Here is a 16,776-nt window from a genome sequence, read left to right as displayed (position 1 = left end):
TTTTGACTAACCTAGCCCAAGCCAAGTCTTGCACCTCAAAACGACAGACCCCCCCCCTAGTTTAGTTAATTAAACAATCAAAAGTCATGATATCCTCTATAATTAAAATTAATAGCTGGGTTAAAATCATGCACCAAGTTCTCAGGGAGTGGCTGGTGCTTTGTCCACCTAGCGGCCTGGAGGACCCTCTGGACCCGCTTTTGGGGACTGTTTCTCGGGGACAGGATCACTGTGACCCGGGGGATCCAAACCCCCCTTGCGAAACACATCTCTGTATTCTGCGGTAAAGATGGCGGTGGCAGTGGGGGCGCGCAGTGTCCGGACCACGGCCCAACAACGACCCTGAACGGGTCCACATCCTCCTCAAACCGGACCGGGGGGTACCGAACATCCCCACCCCGCGATTCCACAGCCATCGAGACGTTAATATCATTGATACGTTCCGCTTTTGGCTGTATTTGAGGCCAGGGTGGGTGGGTTCCTCTCTGGTAGCTGAAGCTACCGAGCTAACGGGAGTCGGTGGAGGAAGAGAAGAGGGTTGGAGGAAGACTTATTCGGACCAGGCCGCTCCACATTTAGGGGGGGATGTAAGCGTTTCCCTGCTTCGCTTCGGTCCCGAACATCTTCACACCGAACCGCGGGGATGGGACAGCAGGTAGGCCGCGTGGGTGAGGGGCCGTCCGCCGGCGGGCTCCAGCAGCCCCACGCCGCCCCGCAGCAGCAGCAGCACCACCCGGGGAAGGGGAGCCGGGGCACCGGCGGGAGGAGACCCACCACCGGGACGCCGCCGGGCAGGGCTGCTGCAGCCGTCAACCTTCCGGACCCGGGAATCAACATTTTCACGCAGCATTCAGGTAGATATAAACGCCTTTTTCGACATTGTATGACAATATCTATATCTATAGTGGTTTTATGAAGTGTGTAAGATTTGTCTGAAGTGTAATTTGCTGGTTGGAGTTTGTGCTAAGCTAACGGCTAACGGGTTACTGACAACGACGCGTTAGCGGAAATCCAGTTAGCTGCTAACAGGGACCAGGGCTGGGGAGCACCGTCTAGCTCCTGGACCAGGTATGGTTGTTGAACCAAGAATGGCAAGTTATAGATACAAATTCTGGAGTGTGTTAATCAAGAATAGTTCAGTTCCAGAGTCAACACCATAAGATTTCATCTGATTTTGTGCCCAGCTGTTCAGTTGGAGTGTGTGTGTGTGTGTGTGTGTGTGTGTGTGTGTGTGTGTGTGTGTGTGTGTGTGTGTGTGTGTGTGTGTGTGTGTGTGTGTGTGTGTGTGTGTGTGTGTGTGTGTGTGTGTGTGTGTGGGAGTGTGTTAATAAAGAATAGTTCAGTTCCAGAGTCACACCATAAGATTTCATCTGATTTTGTGCCCAGCTGTTCAGTGTGTGTGTGTGTGTGTGTGTGTGTGTGTGTGTGTGTGAGGGGGGGGGGGGGCACTGTCCACCTTCAAGGCCCCAGATGAGAGAGAGGAGGAGAGAGATATGCAGGGGAAAGCAGTGATGGTTGCCATTATCCGAAGGGGCAGCCAACCAGTCCGTTAGCCAGACCTCCCGAGCCTAGCTATCAGAGAGTCTGAGTGAGTAAACAATGATCTTTGCCACTGGGGACGCAGTGGCGATTCCAGCCCATTAACTCACTATGGCAGCTACTACGGCTCACATTACCGCCTTTAGAGTGCTTCTTGCCGGTCACTTACAACCACAGAGGCCTCTATGGTTACAACTCACTCAGCCGAACCCCTGTTCACACCTCTCACTGCTACGGCAAAGGGGAAGGTAGACTGTGAGGACTCTCTATGATAATGTTGACTGTAGGGCTGATAAAGTCCTAAAGCGCTAAGATGTGGAAGAGAGTGGTGCTGGGTTATTAGCTGACTCCCTGTACTGTGACTGTGTTTGACTGTGTTTTAGTGTCGCTACCTGTGTGGATATTATAGTACGATTTTACAGAATTAACATCAGAAGAATCTCGTAATCACTACATTACCCTGATGAAATCCCAGGACTTGATAATGCAGACTAAGCCTATTTCAAGCTGAAGCTCAATGCAGCAGCCTGGAGCACAGCCAGGCCCAGACTGAGGCCCAGGCTGAGTTAGGTGATCGGTATTCTCTGACTTGACCATGACATGACCGTCCTCCATGGCATGACCGTCCTCCATGGCTGCCAGGCCCGGGATTCCTCTCAGATCAGACCCAGCGAGCCCTCTCCTGTCCTGGGGGAGGGTCAGAGCTGGTCTGGGATCAGATCCAGCGAGCCCTCTCCTGTCCTGGGGGAGGGTCAGACCCAGCGAGCCCTCTCCTGTCCTGGGGGAGGGTCAGAGCTGGTCTGGGATCAGATCCAGCGAGCCCTCTCCTGTCCTGGGGGAGGGTCAGAGCTGGTCTGGGATCAGATCCAGCGAGCCCTCTCCTGTCCTGGGGGAGGGTCAGAGCTGGTCTGGGATCAGACCCAGCGAGCCCTCTCCTGTCCTGGGGGAGGGTCAGAGCTGGGCTGGTCTCAGATCAGATCCAGCGAGCCCTCTCCTGTCCTGGGGGAGGGTCAGAGCTGGTCTGGGATCAGACCCAGCGAGCCCTCTCCTGTCCTGGGGGAGGGTCAGAGCTGGTCTGGGCTGGGATTAGATGGGGTGGAAAGTGTTGCTGACGGAAGGCTGTTGCTAAGGCTGGTGGGCAGGGCAGGGGTGGTTGCTGGGGCTGGAGCTGGGTCTAGGGCGGGTACTGGGGCTGGGGTTGGGGCTGGGGCTGGGTCTAGAGCGGGTACTGGGGTTGGGGCTGGGGTTGGGGCTGGGGCTAGGGTGGGTACTGGGGCTGGGGCTGAGGTTGGGGCTGGAGCTGGGTCTAGGGCGGGTACTGGGGCTTGGTCTAGGGCGGGTACTGGGGCTGGGGTTGGGGCTGGGGCTGGGTCTAGGTCTAGGGTGGGTGCTGGGGCTGGGGCTGGGGTTGGGGTTGGGTCTAGGGCGGGTACTGGGGTTGGGGCTGGGTCTGGGTCCTGAGGGAGTCTGTTTATCTTAGCTCACTGCCTGTCACTTCTCTCCACATTAAACCTACATTCCTTCAGCTGGAAACCCAGGCGAACTTGCAAAGTGCACATTCACTGTTCTGCCTGCCCTGTTCTGCTCTGCTCTCTCCATGCCAGGACTCGATTCGGGAGGCACTTGGGTCTTTTTATAGGGATGTGTGTCCTCGCAGTGCTATCGGAAGGTTATAAAGCATCTCTGATAATGGAATAAAAGCAGTTCTCTGAGGAGACGTAGGGAAAGAGGGCGCCTTGGGGTCAGAAATGTGTGTGTGTGTGTGTGCAAGTGTGTGTGCACTTGCTTGGTTTCTTAGAGGTTCATTCAATACAGTCATTTTCAGCCTGTCTTTACGTTTCTGCTTGAGGCAAGTGAGTCACTAAGGGGGCATACACTCCTGACAGTTTCCCTGTTCTCCAGCTCCGTCTCCCCCTCTCTCCACCTCTGTCTCCCCCCTCTCCACCTCTCTCGCCCGTCCCCTCCAGGCTTGGTAATCCAGCCTTTGTCCCTGCTCAGGTCATCATTCATTCATAACCCCTGACTCTCTACCAGTGTACAAACTCAAGCAAGGAGGAAGGCAGGCAGACAGACATCCCAGTATGCAGACAGACAGACAGACAGACAGACAGACAATCCAGTATGCAGACAGAAAGACAGACATCCCAGTATGCAGACAGACAGACAGACAGACAGACAGACAATCCAGTATGCAGACAGAAAGACAGACATCCCAGTATGCAGATAGACAGACAGATATGCCATTAGACAAGCAGACAGACAGACATGATGGTATGCAGACAGACAGGCAAGCAGACAGACAGACATGATGGTATGCAGACAGACAGGCAAGTAGGCAAGCAGACAGACGGGCAGACAGGCCAGTAGGCAAGCAGACAGACAGCCCAGTAGGCAAGCAGGCAAGCCAGTAGGTAAGCAGACAAACAGACATCATGGTACGCAGACAGACAGGCAAGTAGGCAAGCAGACAGACAGGCAGGCAGGCCAGTGGGCAAGCATACAGAGAGACATGCCGGTATGCAGACAGGCAGACAGACATGTAGGTAGACGGGCTGTATCTGTGTTGCTTATTCAAAGGCAGCCAGCCACTCCCTGTTGGGGTGCGCTGTGGTGGTCGTTGCAGTGTGGTTGCAGGGCGATTCTAGGGCAGCTTATTGATGGACTGACGCTGGCTCTCACTTCCCCCCTGTATTGTAGCCACATCAGGGCTGCAGAGTTGCTGCTGCTAACGCTAGCCACCACCACTACCACTATCACTGCTGCTAACGCTAGCCACCACCACTACCACCACTATCACTGCTGCTAACGCTAGCCATGAAGTGGAAATTTCAGAGAGAGAGAGAGAGAGATTTAAACCTTGATGCATTGTTCTGCAGTAACAGTCTTAACCACCTCGTCAGTTCCCTCCCTCCACCACTAGGAGGAGCTGTGGTATGTCACGCAGCTGGGTGAGGTTGTTGGCCTCCTAGGCACTGACCTGGGATCAGCCCCATTCATGTCTAATCCTCACCTGAGCTGTGAGGAAGGGAGGTAAGACTGAGTCGAGATCAACAGATATAGGGGAAACCTGATTCTGTCATGTTGAGCTCGTTATAGTCTCCCGTGTGTGAAGCATGGTTTTTGGCAGGGGTGTGTGAGCACTTACTGGAATGGCCACCGTATGAATCACTCCTCTCCCCCCCCCGCCTCCTCTCCTCCTCCTGGTCTCATTAAACAGATGATTAATTGGCTCAGATGAGATTTAATTTCATTAATTTCATGTCCACATGTTGGTACAGATGGTAGTGTAACTATCACAAGCCGGTCATCTCCCGCTTTGGACTGCAACACACTAGAGCCACCACCTTCTTCCTGATCCCTTCCTGTCCCCACTCGTACTGCAGAGATGGCGGTGGTGACATCGTGTGCTGTCTCTGGGATGTTGCGTTAGGGCTGGACTGAACTGGGGCTGGGTTAGGGCTGTGGTTGGGCTGGGCTAGGGCTGTGGTTGGGCTGGGTTAGGGCTGTGGTAGGGCTGGGTTAGGGCTGTAGTAGGGCTGGGCTAGGGCTGTGGTAGGGATGGGTTAGGGCTGTGGTTGGGCTGGTTTAGGGCTGTGGTTGGGCTGGGTTAGGGCTGTGGTTGGGCTGGGTTAGGGCTGTGGTTGGGCTGGGTTAGGGCTGGGTTAGGGCTGTGGTTGGGCTGGGCTAGGGCTGGGTTGGGCTGGGTAAGGGCTGTGGTTGGGGCTGGTTTAGGGCTGTGGTTGGGCTGAAATGGGGGTAGAGCGGGTCGTTCAATGATCGAAGGGTCAGTGGTTCGAATCCCGGCTCTGACTGTCCACATGTCGAAGTGTCCTTGAGCAAGACGCCTAACCCCAAATTGCTCCCAATGAGCAGGTTAGCACCTTGCATGGCAGCTACCGCCATTGGTGTGTGAGTGTGTGTGTGAATGGGTGAATGAGAGGCCATTGTAAAGCGCTTTGAGTGCCGCTAAGGTGGAAAAGCGCTGGGCTGGTGCAGAGTTAGGGATGATGTTGGGCTGGGCTGCGTTAGGGATGATGTTGGGCTGGGCTGAGTTAGGGATGATGTTGGCCTGGGCTGCGTTAGGGATGATGTTGGGCTGGGCTGCGTTAGGGATGATGTTGGGCTGGGCTGAGTTAGGGATGATGCTGGGCTGGGTGAGGAGTGTGGCTGCTGCAGCAGAGGTGAGTGCTGTGTGTGAGATGTGTGTGCTGTGTGTGTGTGTGTGTGTGTGTGTGTGTGTGTGTGTGTGTGTGCCAGGCCTGTTTAGTGTTGAGAGGCTGCCTGCCTGCCGCATCGCTCCACTGCTGCCTAGCGCTGCTGATCCTCTGGGCTTCAGGCTGGGGACTTGGCTTGGAGCTCTCTCTCTCTCTCTCTCTCTCTCTCTCTCTCTCTCTCTCTCTCTCTCTCTCTCTCTCTCTCTCCCTCTCCCTCTCCCTCTCCCTCTCCCTCTCCCTCACTCTCTCACTCTCTCACTCTCTCACTCTCTCTCTCTCTCTCCTCTCTCTCTCTCTCTCTCTCTCTCTCTCTCTCTCACACACATACACACACACACACACACACATACATACTATACGCACACACACACATACATTCTATATACGCACGCACACACACATACTTTATACGTGCCCACACGCGCATGCACAGATACATTCACACACAGAAGACCTCTCTCCCTCTCCTCTCCTCTCTCTCCCTCTCCTCTCTCTCTCTCTCTCTCTCCTCTCTCTCCTCTCTCTCCCTCTCTCTTTCTCCGCTCTAAGAGAACATGGAATAGAAAGAATGAAGCAGACGAGAGAGAGAAAGAGGTAGAGAGTGAAACGGATAGTGTAGATTAGAATGACAAGTGTCAGACGGTAATAATAGTGGTTCTGTGTGACCCTCAGTGTGTAGATCTCTCCTGGTGGGACCCTCAGTGTGTAGATCTCTCCTGGTGGGACCCTCAGTGTGTAGATCTCTCCTGGTGGGACCCTCAGTGTGTAGATCTCTGATCCTGGTGTGATCCTCTCTGATTGCATCATCTCACCTTGGGTTCTGGCTGGCTGACAGGGACAGACTGTCTCTCTGTCTCTCTCTCTGTCTCTCTCATCTTATCTCTCTCATCCCCTCTCTCATCTCTTCTCTATTGATTCAATTGTCAATCATCAAATGTACCCCACGGATCCCTCTCTCTCTTTCTCTCTCTCTCTCTCTCTCTCTCTCTCTCTCCCCTCTCCCCTCTCTCTCTCTCTCCCTCCCTCCCTCTCCCCTCTCTCTCTGTTTCACTCTCTCTTTCTCTCTCCCTCCCCCTCTCTCTCTCTCTCTCTCTCTCTCTCTCTCTCCCCTCTCAGTTTCACTCTCTTTCTCTCTCTCTCCCTCCCTCTATCTCTCTCTCTCTCTCTCTCCACTCTCTCTCTGTTTCACTCTCTCTCTCTTTCTCTCTCTCTCTCTCTCTCTCTCTCGATCCAGTAGGATCTTATCTTTAGTGGCAGAAAAACACACCTTCTGCTGCATCACCATCACTAAGCAGCAGCAAACACACACACACACACACACACACCCCCATCAGACACACCAGCAGGTTATATAAGGCGTCCTCTGTTGTGTTCTAGCGGAGTGGTGGTTTTGAACAAGCGCAGGCCCATCTAACGGCAGGCTCGTGACATTCTGCAGCGCGGTGATGTCAGGTTAACTTTCCGCTCGGGTCTTGTAGCTGCCTGCTGGATGAGACCGGGCCGACACAATAGCACCTCCGCATAGCCGCCGATCGTGATGATGTCAGGCTGTTTCTGTCTGGGGCTCTTGTGATGTGTTCAGTCATCAGACCCCAGCCTCTCATCTCCCAACGAGACCGGCTGGTTCAAACAGTAGTCGGTTTGTTTATCTTTCAGACGCTCGAGGGACGCTTGATTCGGGTTTGCGTGGTACTCTGGGTGGGCGGGGGTTGTGTAAAAAGCGCGCGAGAGAGAGAGAGGATGCACCAGAGACCAATCCTCCACAGACTGGCCCCATAGGATTCTTGGTTAAAAAAGGAAATAAAATAAATAAAATTAAATTAAAAAAAAAAGGCTATTGCCTGCCTCTTAGTTCCCAATTATATTATGTTCTTTCTATATTGAAGCAACATTGAATTTAGATTACATGCTGATTACATTTATTTGCCATTATATGATCTATATTTGTAATTATCTTTTGGTGAAATCGATATCCATTAGCTCATGGAACATTCCGGGTCTGAGTTCTTCAGTTTTTGGAGACCCAGAATTAATATCTAGCATTAAAAATCAAGATATTGTCATACTACTAGAAACATGGTGTCCAGATCACACCCTCAGCTGTACATAATGAAATAACTTGTAAGCTACATAAAATAATGTTACTTTTACCTTGTTGCTTTGGCAAAATTGTTCAAAGAACCGTCATGCCAATAAAGCTATTTAAAATGGAAAAATGGAAATAGAGAGAGGAGAATCTAGGGAGGTGAAACGTGACGGATGAAGAGAACATAGTTTAGAAGGTCTCAAGAGTGATCGTAGAACACCACTTACTGTGTTAGTGAACCTGGGAGGAGGCACTTAACACTCGTTAACCCCAACAGGGAGAGGGAGGGAGAGGGAGAGAGAGAGGGAGATGGAGAGAGAGGGGGGGAGAGAGAGAGAGGGGGGGGGGGGGTAGAGGGAGAGAGAGGGAGAGAGAGAGAGAGAGAGATGGACGAGGCAGTAAGCCAGAGGCCCCATCAGTAGCTGGGCTGTGATCCAGGTCTGTAGTCTGGCCTTCACCCAACCTCACTCTGATAGTGCAGGAGCGCAGGGTGGTTGGAGGGAGAGACGGATGGAAGGATGGAACAGGAGGGAGAGAGAAATGGAGGGGTGGATGGTGCTTCCCAGAACCCTGCCATGGCGTTTCTTCCTCTCAGAGATGTATGGCTCTGAGGGGCGGAGAGGAACTCTGTTGGCTCAAGGAACTGACTCATGAGGACGCTGATGATGATGGAGTCCTCTGGACAGGCTAGATACAGTGTGTTGTTATAATGGGACAGGTTATACAGTGTTGTGTTCTGTCCTGTGTGTTATGTTTAGTGATGCGAAGCATTGTGCTATGCTGCTGCGTTGTTATGCTGTCCTGTACTGTGTCATACTCTGTGATGTGTGGCGTTGCGTGGCGTGTCTGAGATGGCCAATGGTCATAACATTTCAGCTAACCCATTCGAGTTGTAAAATAGATATAATACACAATCTATTGAGATAAAAAAAACAATATATTGAGACGCTATACATTATATATATATACTTTTTTTTTTCCTAAATCCTGTACTTCAATAAAACTCTTATTATATTTGCATTTCTTGTATTGTTGCCTATTTTTGAATTGTTGATGCTTTCATGTTGACTAGGCATGCTAACTGGACTCTAGATGTTTTCCAGGCGCGCAAAAGAACTAATCACCCCCTGCAGACCAGGCTAAACCTTCATATACTCTCAAACACAAACGTAACTCTTTCCCACCTTCACAGACTATTCACAGCCAACTACATGCCTTCTTGACTACACTGAAAGGAATAACTCAAGAACACCTGTTGGTTTCAAATGTGTTTATTACAGCTGTAACCCAGTTGAATTGATTCAACTCACTCATTGCAAATACCGCCCACTCACACCATCACACCTTTTCAGGGGCATAGCTGACTGAAGCCGTGTTTATGAGAAGTGGTGACGTGTGTTGGCGACTGAGAGGAAGCAACATCAAACCCCAATTGAATTAAACTCATTCCTCAGTATAAACACTCGTCTTGGCAAGTCAGAGGAGCCAAAATCGAACCCAGCATGGGCAAGTGAGCGTAAAGGCAATACTGCCAAGCAGCACAGTGACACCTGTTATATAGACTAGAGTCTCAATTGCATTTAAACGACAATGTAAACTTCAAGCATTCAAAGTAAACTGCAGACACTTTCAGGTGGATGAAAATAAAGTGTCTGCACATTAAAATGATCGACTTCATAGAAAATGATATCTCGCCTATAGACTATAGATTTAACATGTCACTGGCTGTATAACTCCCATCTCAAATGTACATCTTGTAAACTACTGTCTGCAGACTATGAACCAGCCCACTCCTCCCTCCACTACTGCTCTGCTTGGCTGGTAATGAATGTGACTGGGAAGTCTTCACAGAACTAGCAACGTTTTGGAAATTGGAGAGGAAAGATGTGAAGCAGAAAGAGGAAACTACAGGTGGTGCTACAGTAACCAATTCAAAAAGCCAGTAGGAGAGCACAGCACATGAGAGGGGGAGGTGGGAGGGAAGGTAGAGGGGGGGGGGCGTGAAAGGGGGAGAGCAGTTAGGGGGCGGGGGGGCAGGGGCGGAGCTCTGAGTGCAAGCCCCTCTAGTTTTTATTTGCATTATTACCTACTATAGGTCCACATTAAAGATTATTAAGAAATAATTAAAATAGCCTATGTACAGTGAGGGAAATACTTATTTGATCCCCTGCTGATTTTGTATGTTTGCCCACTGACCAAAAAAAATATCAGTCTATAATTTTAATGGTAGGTTAATTAACAGTGAGAGACAGAATAACAAAAAAAAAAATCCAGAAAAACGCATCACAAAAAAGTTTAATTGATTTGCATTTTAATGAGTGAATTTAAATATATAAAATCAAAGTAATTAATACTAAAGAATAATCAACCTAATCATCCCCCCCCCCGACGTTCGGCCTACAAAAATATTATCAATATGAAACCGGTCTGGGGTGCAAAAATAAATAAATAAACTAAAACAGTTGTGGACTGCTGATTTACTCTGTATGCCCATGTGACCATCAATTCACTCTTGATTTAATCAGGTCCAAGAGCGGGAACTTGAGAAAGCAACAGCAGCGCTAAGAACCAGTGTGACACGCGCCCATCTAGTCCAGCGTGTTGTGACTCATACTGTAGTGGGGAAGAACTGCCCTGTCATCTTAAATATTCTATTCTTCATTTAGGTTTGTGCCTCTGACGGTATTTCCCTCCTCCTCTCCGTGCGTCAACTGTTCCTTCATGACTCCTGCTATTCTTATTTGAAGTTTTTAAGTTGAATTTAAGTTGATATTAACTAAGCTATAGTATCCATTAAGATAGGCTACTATATAGCTCAAATCACCTGTTTGAACACAGCAGTAGGCTTATTCCTATAGTTTTTTTTTCTCAAAAGCCTCTGGATCTGCCCGTTACACCAGAACGCAGCTCCAGTTTTCTAGCTTCAAAACGTGGTTCCTGTCGTATCCCAAGGCGGGGCCGGACTGGGGGAATATTTCCTGCCGGGTGACCGACGCGTTGAGATGGAACACCTTCAGTTGCGTTTTGTTGACGGACGGGGGGGACGGGAGGGGGGTGCTGCGTGACTTGTTGACGGGAGGGGGGTGCTGCGTGACTTGTTGACAGGGGGGCAGGCCATTCACCGCGGGCCAGGCCAGTTGGCGCGCCAGGCCACCGGGAAAATTCCCGGTGCTCCCGATGGCCAGTCTGCCCCCTGTCCCAAGGCCTCCGGGTTCGAGGTTGGTTGTGGCTGGGGTCACTGCTCAAGGGTCCTTCTGGTGCCTAGAAACCTCCCGTCAGGGCATGCAAAAAAAAAAATAGCGTCCGCCGCGCACAATAGAAGCTTGCATGCTTGGCTGGTCTCTGTTAGGATGAGGTAGACGTATGTATGAACGTAATTTAGCTCTATAGCCTACCAAAATAAGACGCACCATGAGGTTTTAAAAGGCTAGCTGACCAGCCAGGCTAACATCTCCTGGTTCTACTGGTGTGAGGTTATAAAAGGCCAGAGGTTAAAGACGGGACACACAGAGGTCAGAGCGGTCTTGCTTCTTCCTGACTCATACGCAGTTTCGCCACCCTTGTGGATTAGAAAGCATTGAACTGGCGTGTGTGTGTGTGTGTGTGTGTGGTGTGTGTGTGTGTGTGTGTGTGTGTGTGTGTGTGTGTGTGTGTGTGTGTGTGTGTGTGTGTGTGTGTGTGTGTGTGTGTGGTGAATCATACCGTAACCATTATTGTGATCACGATTCCCATGTGGGTGTTGTTTACTGGAAGGGGGCTTTAGGGGGGGAGGGGACGGGGGGCGGACAGAGGTGCTGCTGGTTCAGCTGTTACAACAGCTGCAGGAGAGGGTGGTGGTGAGGGGGTATTCATGGACTCTTTAAGTGTGTGTGTGTGTGTGTGTGTGTGTAGCGTGGGGGTCTCCACCGTCCCAGCTGTCTAGGTCCGGAGGACCCTCTACTCCTCTCTCACACAAAGGCACACTCTCATCATTCACACGTGTGCGCATGACACACACACACACACACACACACACACGCCGAGGCACACGCTCACACACAGCCGGGCACACGTTGTACCCAGCGCACGCCAACTGCCGGGTCAATCAAACCTCTGATCGGGAGCGAGCTGGACAAACGGTCAGAGAAATCCGCTGCTCCTTCACCATGACCCTACGGTTGGGTTGGGTTGAAATGATTTTACAGTGTGGAAACATGGTTACTGTTTATGACGACACGGCTTTGTCCTCTAATCATATCAACGGTAAACGGACTGTAGTTATATAGCGCTTTTATCCAAAGCCCTTTACAATGAAGGCCTCTCATTCACACATTCACACACACATTCACACACCAATGGCGGCAGCTGCCGTGCAAGGTGCTAGCCTGCTCCTTGCGAGCGATTTGGGGTTCAGCGTCTCGCCCAAGGACACTTTGACATGTGGAGAGAGTAGGAGACGGGATTCAAACCGGCGACCCCGGGGTCATCGGACGACACCGCCGCCCACAGACTCCACTGTCGGTTCGGTTTGAAAAACACGAACGGCGTGAAGCGCGGTTGAAACGCGGTTGCTGTTTACGAAGACCAGACTGTGTTGTCCAATCATGTAACAGAATCAGCTTCTCTTGACCAGACTTGAGAGTTTTCTCGCTTGTTCAGAAGAGGTTTTGCGAGTCGACGTCACGCAGGCGTGACTCCGGGAGAGAAGAGCCCTTATTGGTCTAGGACCCCTGTAGACCCCGTAGGCCTGCGTTACTAGCTCACTGATGTTCTGCCAGTTGTCCCATAGAGCAGTTGTACAGCCCCCCCCCCCCCCCCCCCCCCCCTCACACACACACACACACACACATACACACACACACACACAGCCCCTCTCCCTCCCGCGAGCTGTCTCTCTCCCCAGTGTGTGTGTGACCAGGCAGAACCACAGACATGGATATACTTGGTCCTCAGGCAGACCTGGCCTGCCCCCAACCACAGCGCTGATAGCAGCCCGGAGAGAGAGACCAGCCACCGCTGCTCCAGAGCCTGGGATCCATACGCTCGGCATGGGGTCTCTCAGCTAGTCTCTCTCAGCTAGTCTGCGTGGGGGGGGGGGTCTTAGCTAGTCTCTAGTCTCTCTCTGCGTGGAGCCGGTAGCAGACGGGCGGAGCGTTTAGACAGTGGAGGAGGGAGAGCAGAGGGGAAGACCGGACTACAGCAGAGAGACGGGCAGAGCTGCTGGTCTCCGCTGGTCAGCGGGAGGTTGCCGGACAGCCCTGACCCTTGACCTCTGACCCTCCCAGCCGTCGTCATGTACTGGGAGCTGTGGCTGAGCCAGGTGAACGCCACCGCGGCGCTGCAGTGCATGCTGATTCAGGACAAAGGTGGGAGACAGTTGAGTGTGTGTGTGTGTGTGTTTGTGTTTGTGAGACCTCCAGGCTTGGTGTCAGGCTTGCCGCCCTCCCAGGTTGCTAAGCCATACTGCTTGTGTGTGTGTGTGTGTGTGTGTGTGTGTGTGTGTGTGTTAGGGCTGCACGATTATGACAAAAGATAATTGCGTTTATTTGCTTCGAAATGTTATATATTTCATATATAATAACCAAAATGCTCCCAAATCACGGACGTTGATCCCGTTCTTGCTACTAACTCACTGACCTCGTTTTAGCTCATTTTTTAACTACTCACAGCTGCAGGTACTCTTGTGACACTTGTCTTGACCTACTGCTATCTGTCTTCTCAGTCTGTGCACAGCGCACTCAGCGGGAACGCATGTGATTGGTCAGACAGCATAAGCGCCTGTGATTCGTCCGTGTAGTCCTAGCACACTCAATTCAAAGCAAAATTATTAATCACATTAATTGCGGCCTTTTGCGATTAGTTAATCGCGGAGGTCATAATCGCGATTTCGATTAATTCACGATTAATTGTGCGGCCCTAGTGTGTGTGTGTGTGTGTCCATGTCCATTCTGTCTACTTTGGCTCAGCTTTACGTGTAAATGACCATCATTGAGACAGTATGACTGATACTGCTTTGTTTTTGATCGATGTTGATGTTTTAACAGTGGATGGTTTTTATCTGAGATGAGCAGTTTATCACTTTGAGTTAGTGTGTCCACTCCCTAGTGTCTTTAGAGTGGCCATTACACTCCTTACTTCAACTCTCCTTCTCTCTCTCTCTCTCTCTCCCTCCCTCTCCCTCTCTCTCTCTCGCTCTCTCTCTCTCTCTCTCTCTCTCTCCCTCCCTCTCTCTCTCTCTCTCTCCTCTCTCTCTCTCTCTCTCCCTGTCTCCTCTCTCTCTCGCTCTCTCTCTCTCCTCTCTCTCTCTCTCTCCTCTCTCTCTCTCTCTCGCTCTCTCTCTCTCTCTCTCTCTCTCTCTCTCCCTCTCTCTCTCTCTCTCTCTCTCCTCTCTCTCTCTCTCTCTCCCTGTCTCCTCTCTCTCTCGCTCTCTCGCTCTCTCTCTCTCTCTCTCTCTCTCTCCTCCCTCTCTCTCTCTCTCTCTCTCCTCTCTCTCTCTCTCTCTCCCTGTCTCCTCTCTCTCTCGCTCTCTCTCTCTCTCTCTCTCTCTCCTCTCTCTCTCTCTCCCTCTCTCTCTCTCCCTCCCTCTCTCTCTCCTCTCTCTCTATCTCTCCTCTCTCTCTCTCTCTCTATCTCTCCTCTCTCTCTCTCTCCTTCTCTCTCTCTCTCTTTCTCCTTCTCTCTCTCTCTCTCTCTCTCTCTCCTCTGTGTGCTCTTCTCTCATCCCCCGTCTTCAGCAGCTGTCCAGACATGTCCGCACTAGAGGTTGTTGGCAGCTGTTGGGAAGTGCGTACGTGTGTGTGTGTGTACGTTAGGTGTGCGACTGTATGTTCACGCCCACGTGTGTGCGTGTGCGTTTCGAGGAGCGGCGGGATTCTCGTCAGTCTTTCCTACCACACCGTCAGCGCGGCCTAGCCACTCCCCCCCCCATACACACACTCTACCTCCAGCCTTCATAGAGGCAGGACACACACCCCCTCGCCTCAGTAAGGTCCGGGCAGCGCCGAGGAGCCCGTCAGCTGTGTGTTCTGTAGTCCAATCAGAGTTATGTTATTGCGGAGCCTCGGGGCCAGCAGCAGTTTTGAGGAAGAGTGGTTCCGGCTCCGGGAAGGCCTCGCGCGGGCCTGGACGATGCGGACGGGCCCGGCGTGACAGGTAGACCTAGGGACACGCCTGCTTCTGGGGACTCGGGGGACTGGTTCGCTAGCTCGTTTGAAAAAGGTAACGGTTATTGTTAAAAGTGCGGCTTGTGTTTGTGGTTTAGACTTGTGGAGAGAGTGTCGGCCGGCTGACCTGGGTATCTCTCGTTGGTATCTCTTTCTGGTTCGTGAAATCGTGACGTTGCGTCTCGTGTTGACCGACACGCTCCGTTTACGGACAATGTTTACAACCGCAGCGTCTGTAAACGTTTATTTTGTTTTTACGTCGTCACAGACTTCGGATAGTGCGATGCCTCCAAGCGCTTATTTAACATCCGTCTCCCCCTCTCTCCCCCTCTCCCTGTATGTGACCCCCCCCCTCTTTCCAGAAGCTCTCCACCGGCCCCTCGGTCTGGACGCGGCGGCGCTGACGGAGGGCCGTGCGCTGGAGCTCCAAGGAGAACCTGCTGGGCGCCGCGGAGAGCGACCCCAACCTCTTCGTTGCACTTTACGACTTCGTCGCCAGCGGCGACAACACTCTGAGCATCACCAAAGGTATGTGCTCCGAGAGGGAGTGACCTCTGTCCGGTCGTCACGGAGATGTCCCAGCATCCTTCCTGGTTTGCGTTTGGCCTCCGGGGGGGGGGGGGGCGACACTCTGGCTGAGGCCCGGCCACGCCCTGTCCTGTCAGTTCAGCTCAGGGACGTCACATTCCTCCTGAGTTAGTCACACAGGGCGCAGGAGGAGGCTCATCGCGCCATCCACCATATCTCTGATTTGTTTGATTGTGTTTACCTCTAGTCCTGTCCTGGCCTAACCCTAACCCTGCTCCTCTAACCCTGTTCTAACCTGGCCTAACTCTAACCCTGCTCCTCTAACCCTGTTCTAACCTGGCCTAACTCTAACCCTGCTCCTCTAACCCTGTTCTATCCTGGTCTAACCCTGCTCCTCTAACCTGTTCTATCCTGGTCTAACCCTGCTCCTCTAACCCTGTTCTATCCTGGTCTAACCCTGCTCCTCTAACCCTGTTCTATCCTGGTCTAACTCTAACCCTGCTCCTCTAACCCTGTTCTATCCTGGCCTAACTCTAACCCTGCTCCTCCAGCGGCTTCACCAAACAGGCTCCAGCTCTGTCTCCTAGAGAGCTGATTATAGAGAGACAGGGAGAGAGAGAGACAGAGGGAGAGAGAGATGGAGAGAGAGAGACAGAGGGAGAGAGAGACAGAGGGAGAGAGAGGGAGAGAGAGACAGAGGAGAGAGAGACAGAGGGAGAGAGAGACAGAGGGAGAGAGAGACAGAGGGAGAGAGAGACAGAGGGAGAGAGAGACAGAGGGAGATGGAGAGAGAGAGATTGAGAGAGAGAGATGGAGAGAGAGAGATTGAGAGAGAGAGATTGAGAGAGAGAGATTGAGAGAGAGAGATGGAGAGAGAGAGATGGAGAGAGAGAGAGATGGAGAAAGAGAGAGACAGATGGAGAGAGAGATGGAGAGAGAGAGACAGAGGGAGAGAGAGAGACAGAGGGAGAGAGAGAGACAGAGGGAGAGAGAGACGGAGAGAGAGAGGGAAGGAGAAATGGAGGGGGAAAGACCCTTGGTTTCCATCAACGTATTTTTATGCGCATTTGAAGTATCACATTAGAAAGGGTGAATGGAAACACGTAAAAAAAAAAACATCCTAAATTTCGCTAAAGTTGTACGCTCACTTCAGCTGGTTTTTCAATAAATAGTTAAACGGGAGATGGAAACACCTTTGATGAATAAGTTCTGACGTCGCAGACATTTAACTCTCAGGACTGATGAGCTGTTTAGCTGTCGGAGTCTT

General features: G+C 51.6%; 1 protein-coding gene across 1 annotated transcript in view; it reads left to right on the top strand.

Annotated features, from left to right (window-relative positions):
* The first annotated feature begins 593 nt into the window (after nucleotides 1-593).
* Nucleotides 594-16,776, top strand: part of abl2 (c-abl oncogene 2, non-receptor tyrosine kinase) — a 31,897-nt gene continuing 15,714 nt past the window's right edge. Inside the window, 3 exon segments of the mRNA XM_084459253.1 lie at nucleotides 594-854; nucleotides 15,344-15,390; nucleotides 15,392-15,509. Of these exon segments, the coding sequence (XP_084315379.1) occupies nucleotides 644-854; nucleotides 15,344-15,390; nucleotides 15,392-15,509 (376 nt within the window). The 5' untranslated portion in view covers nucleotides 594-643.

Source organism: Borostomias antarcticus, assembly GCF_949987555.1.
Source record: "Borostomias antarcticus genome assembly, chromosome: 26".
Lineage (NCBI taxonomy): Eukaryota > Metazoa > Chordata > Actinopteri > Stomiiformes > Stomiidae > Borostomias > Borostomias antarcticus.
The sequence above is the reverse complement of the archived record's forward strand: the minus strand, read 5'-3'. Positions and strand labels throughout refer to the sequence as shown.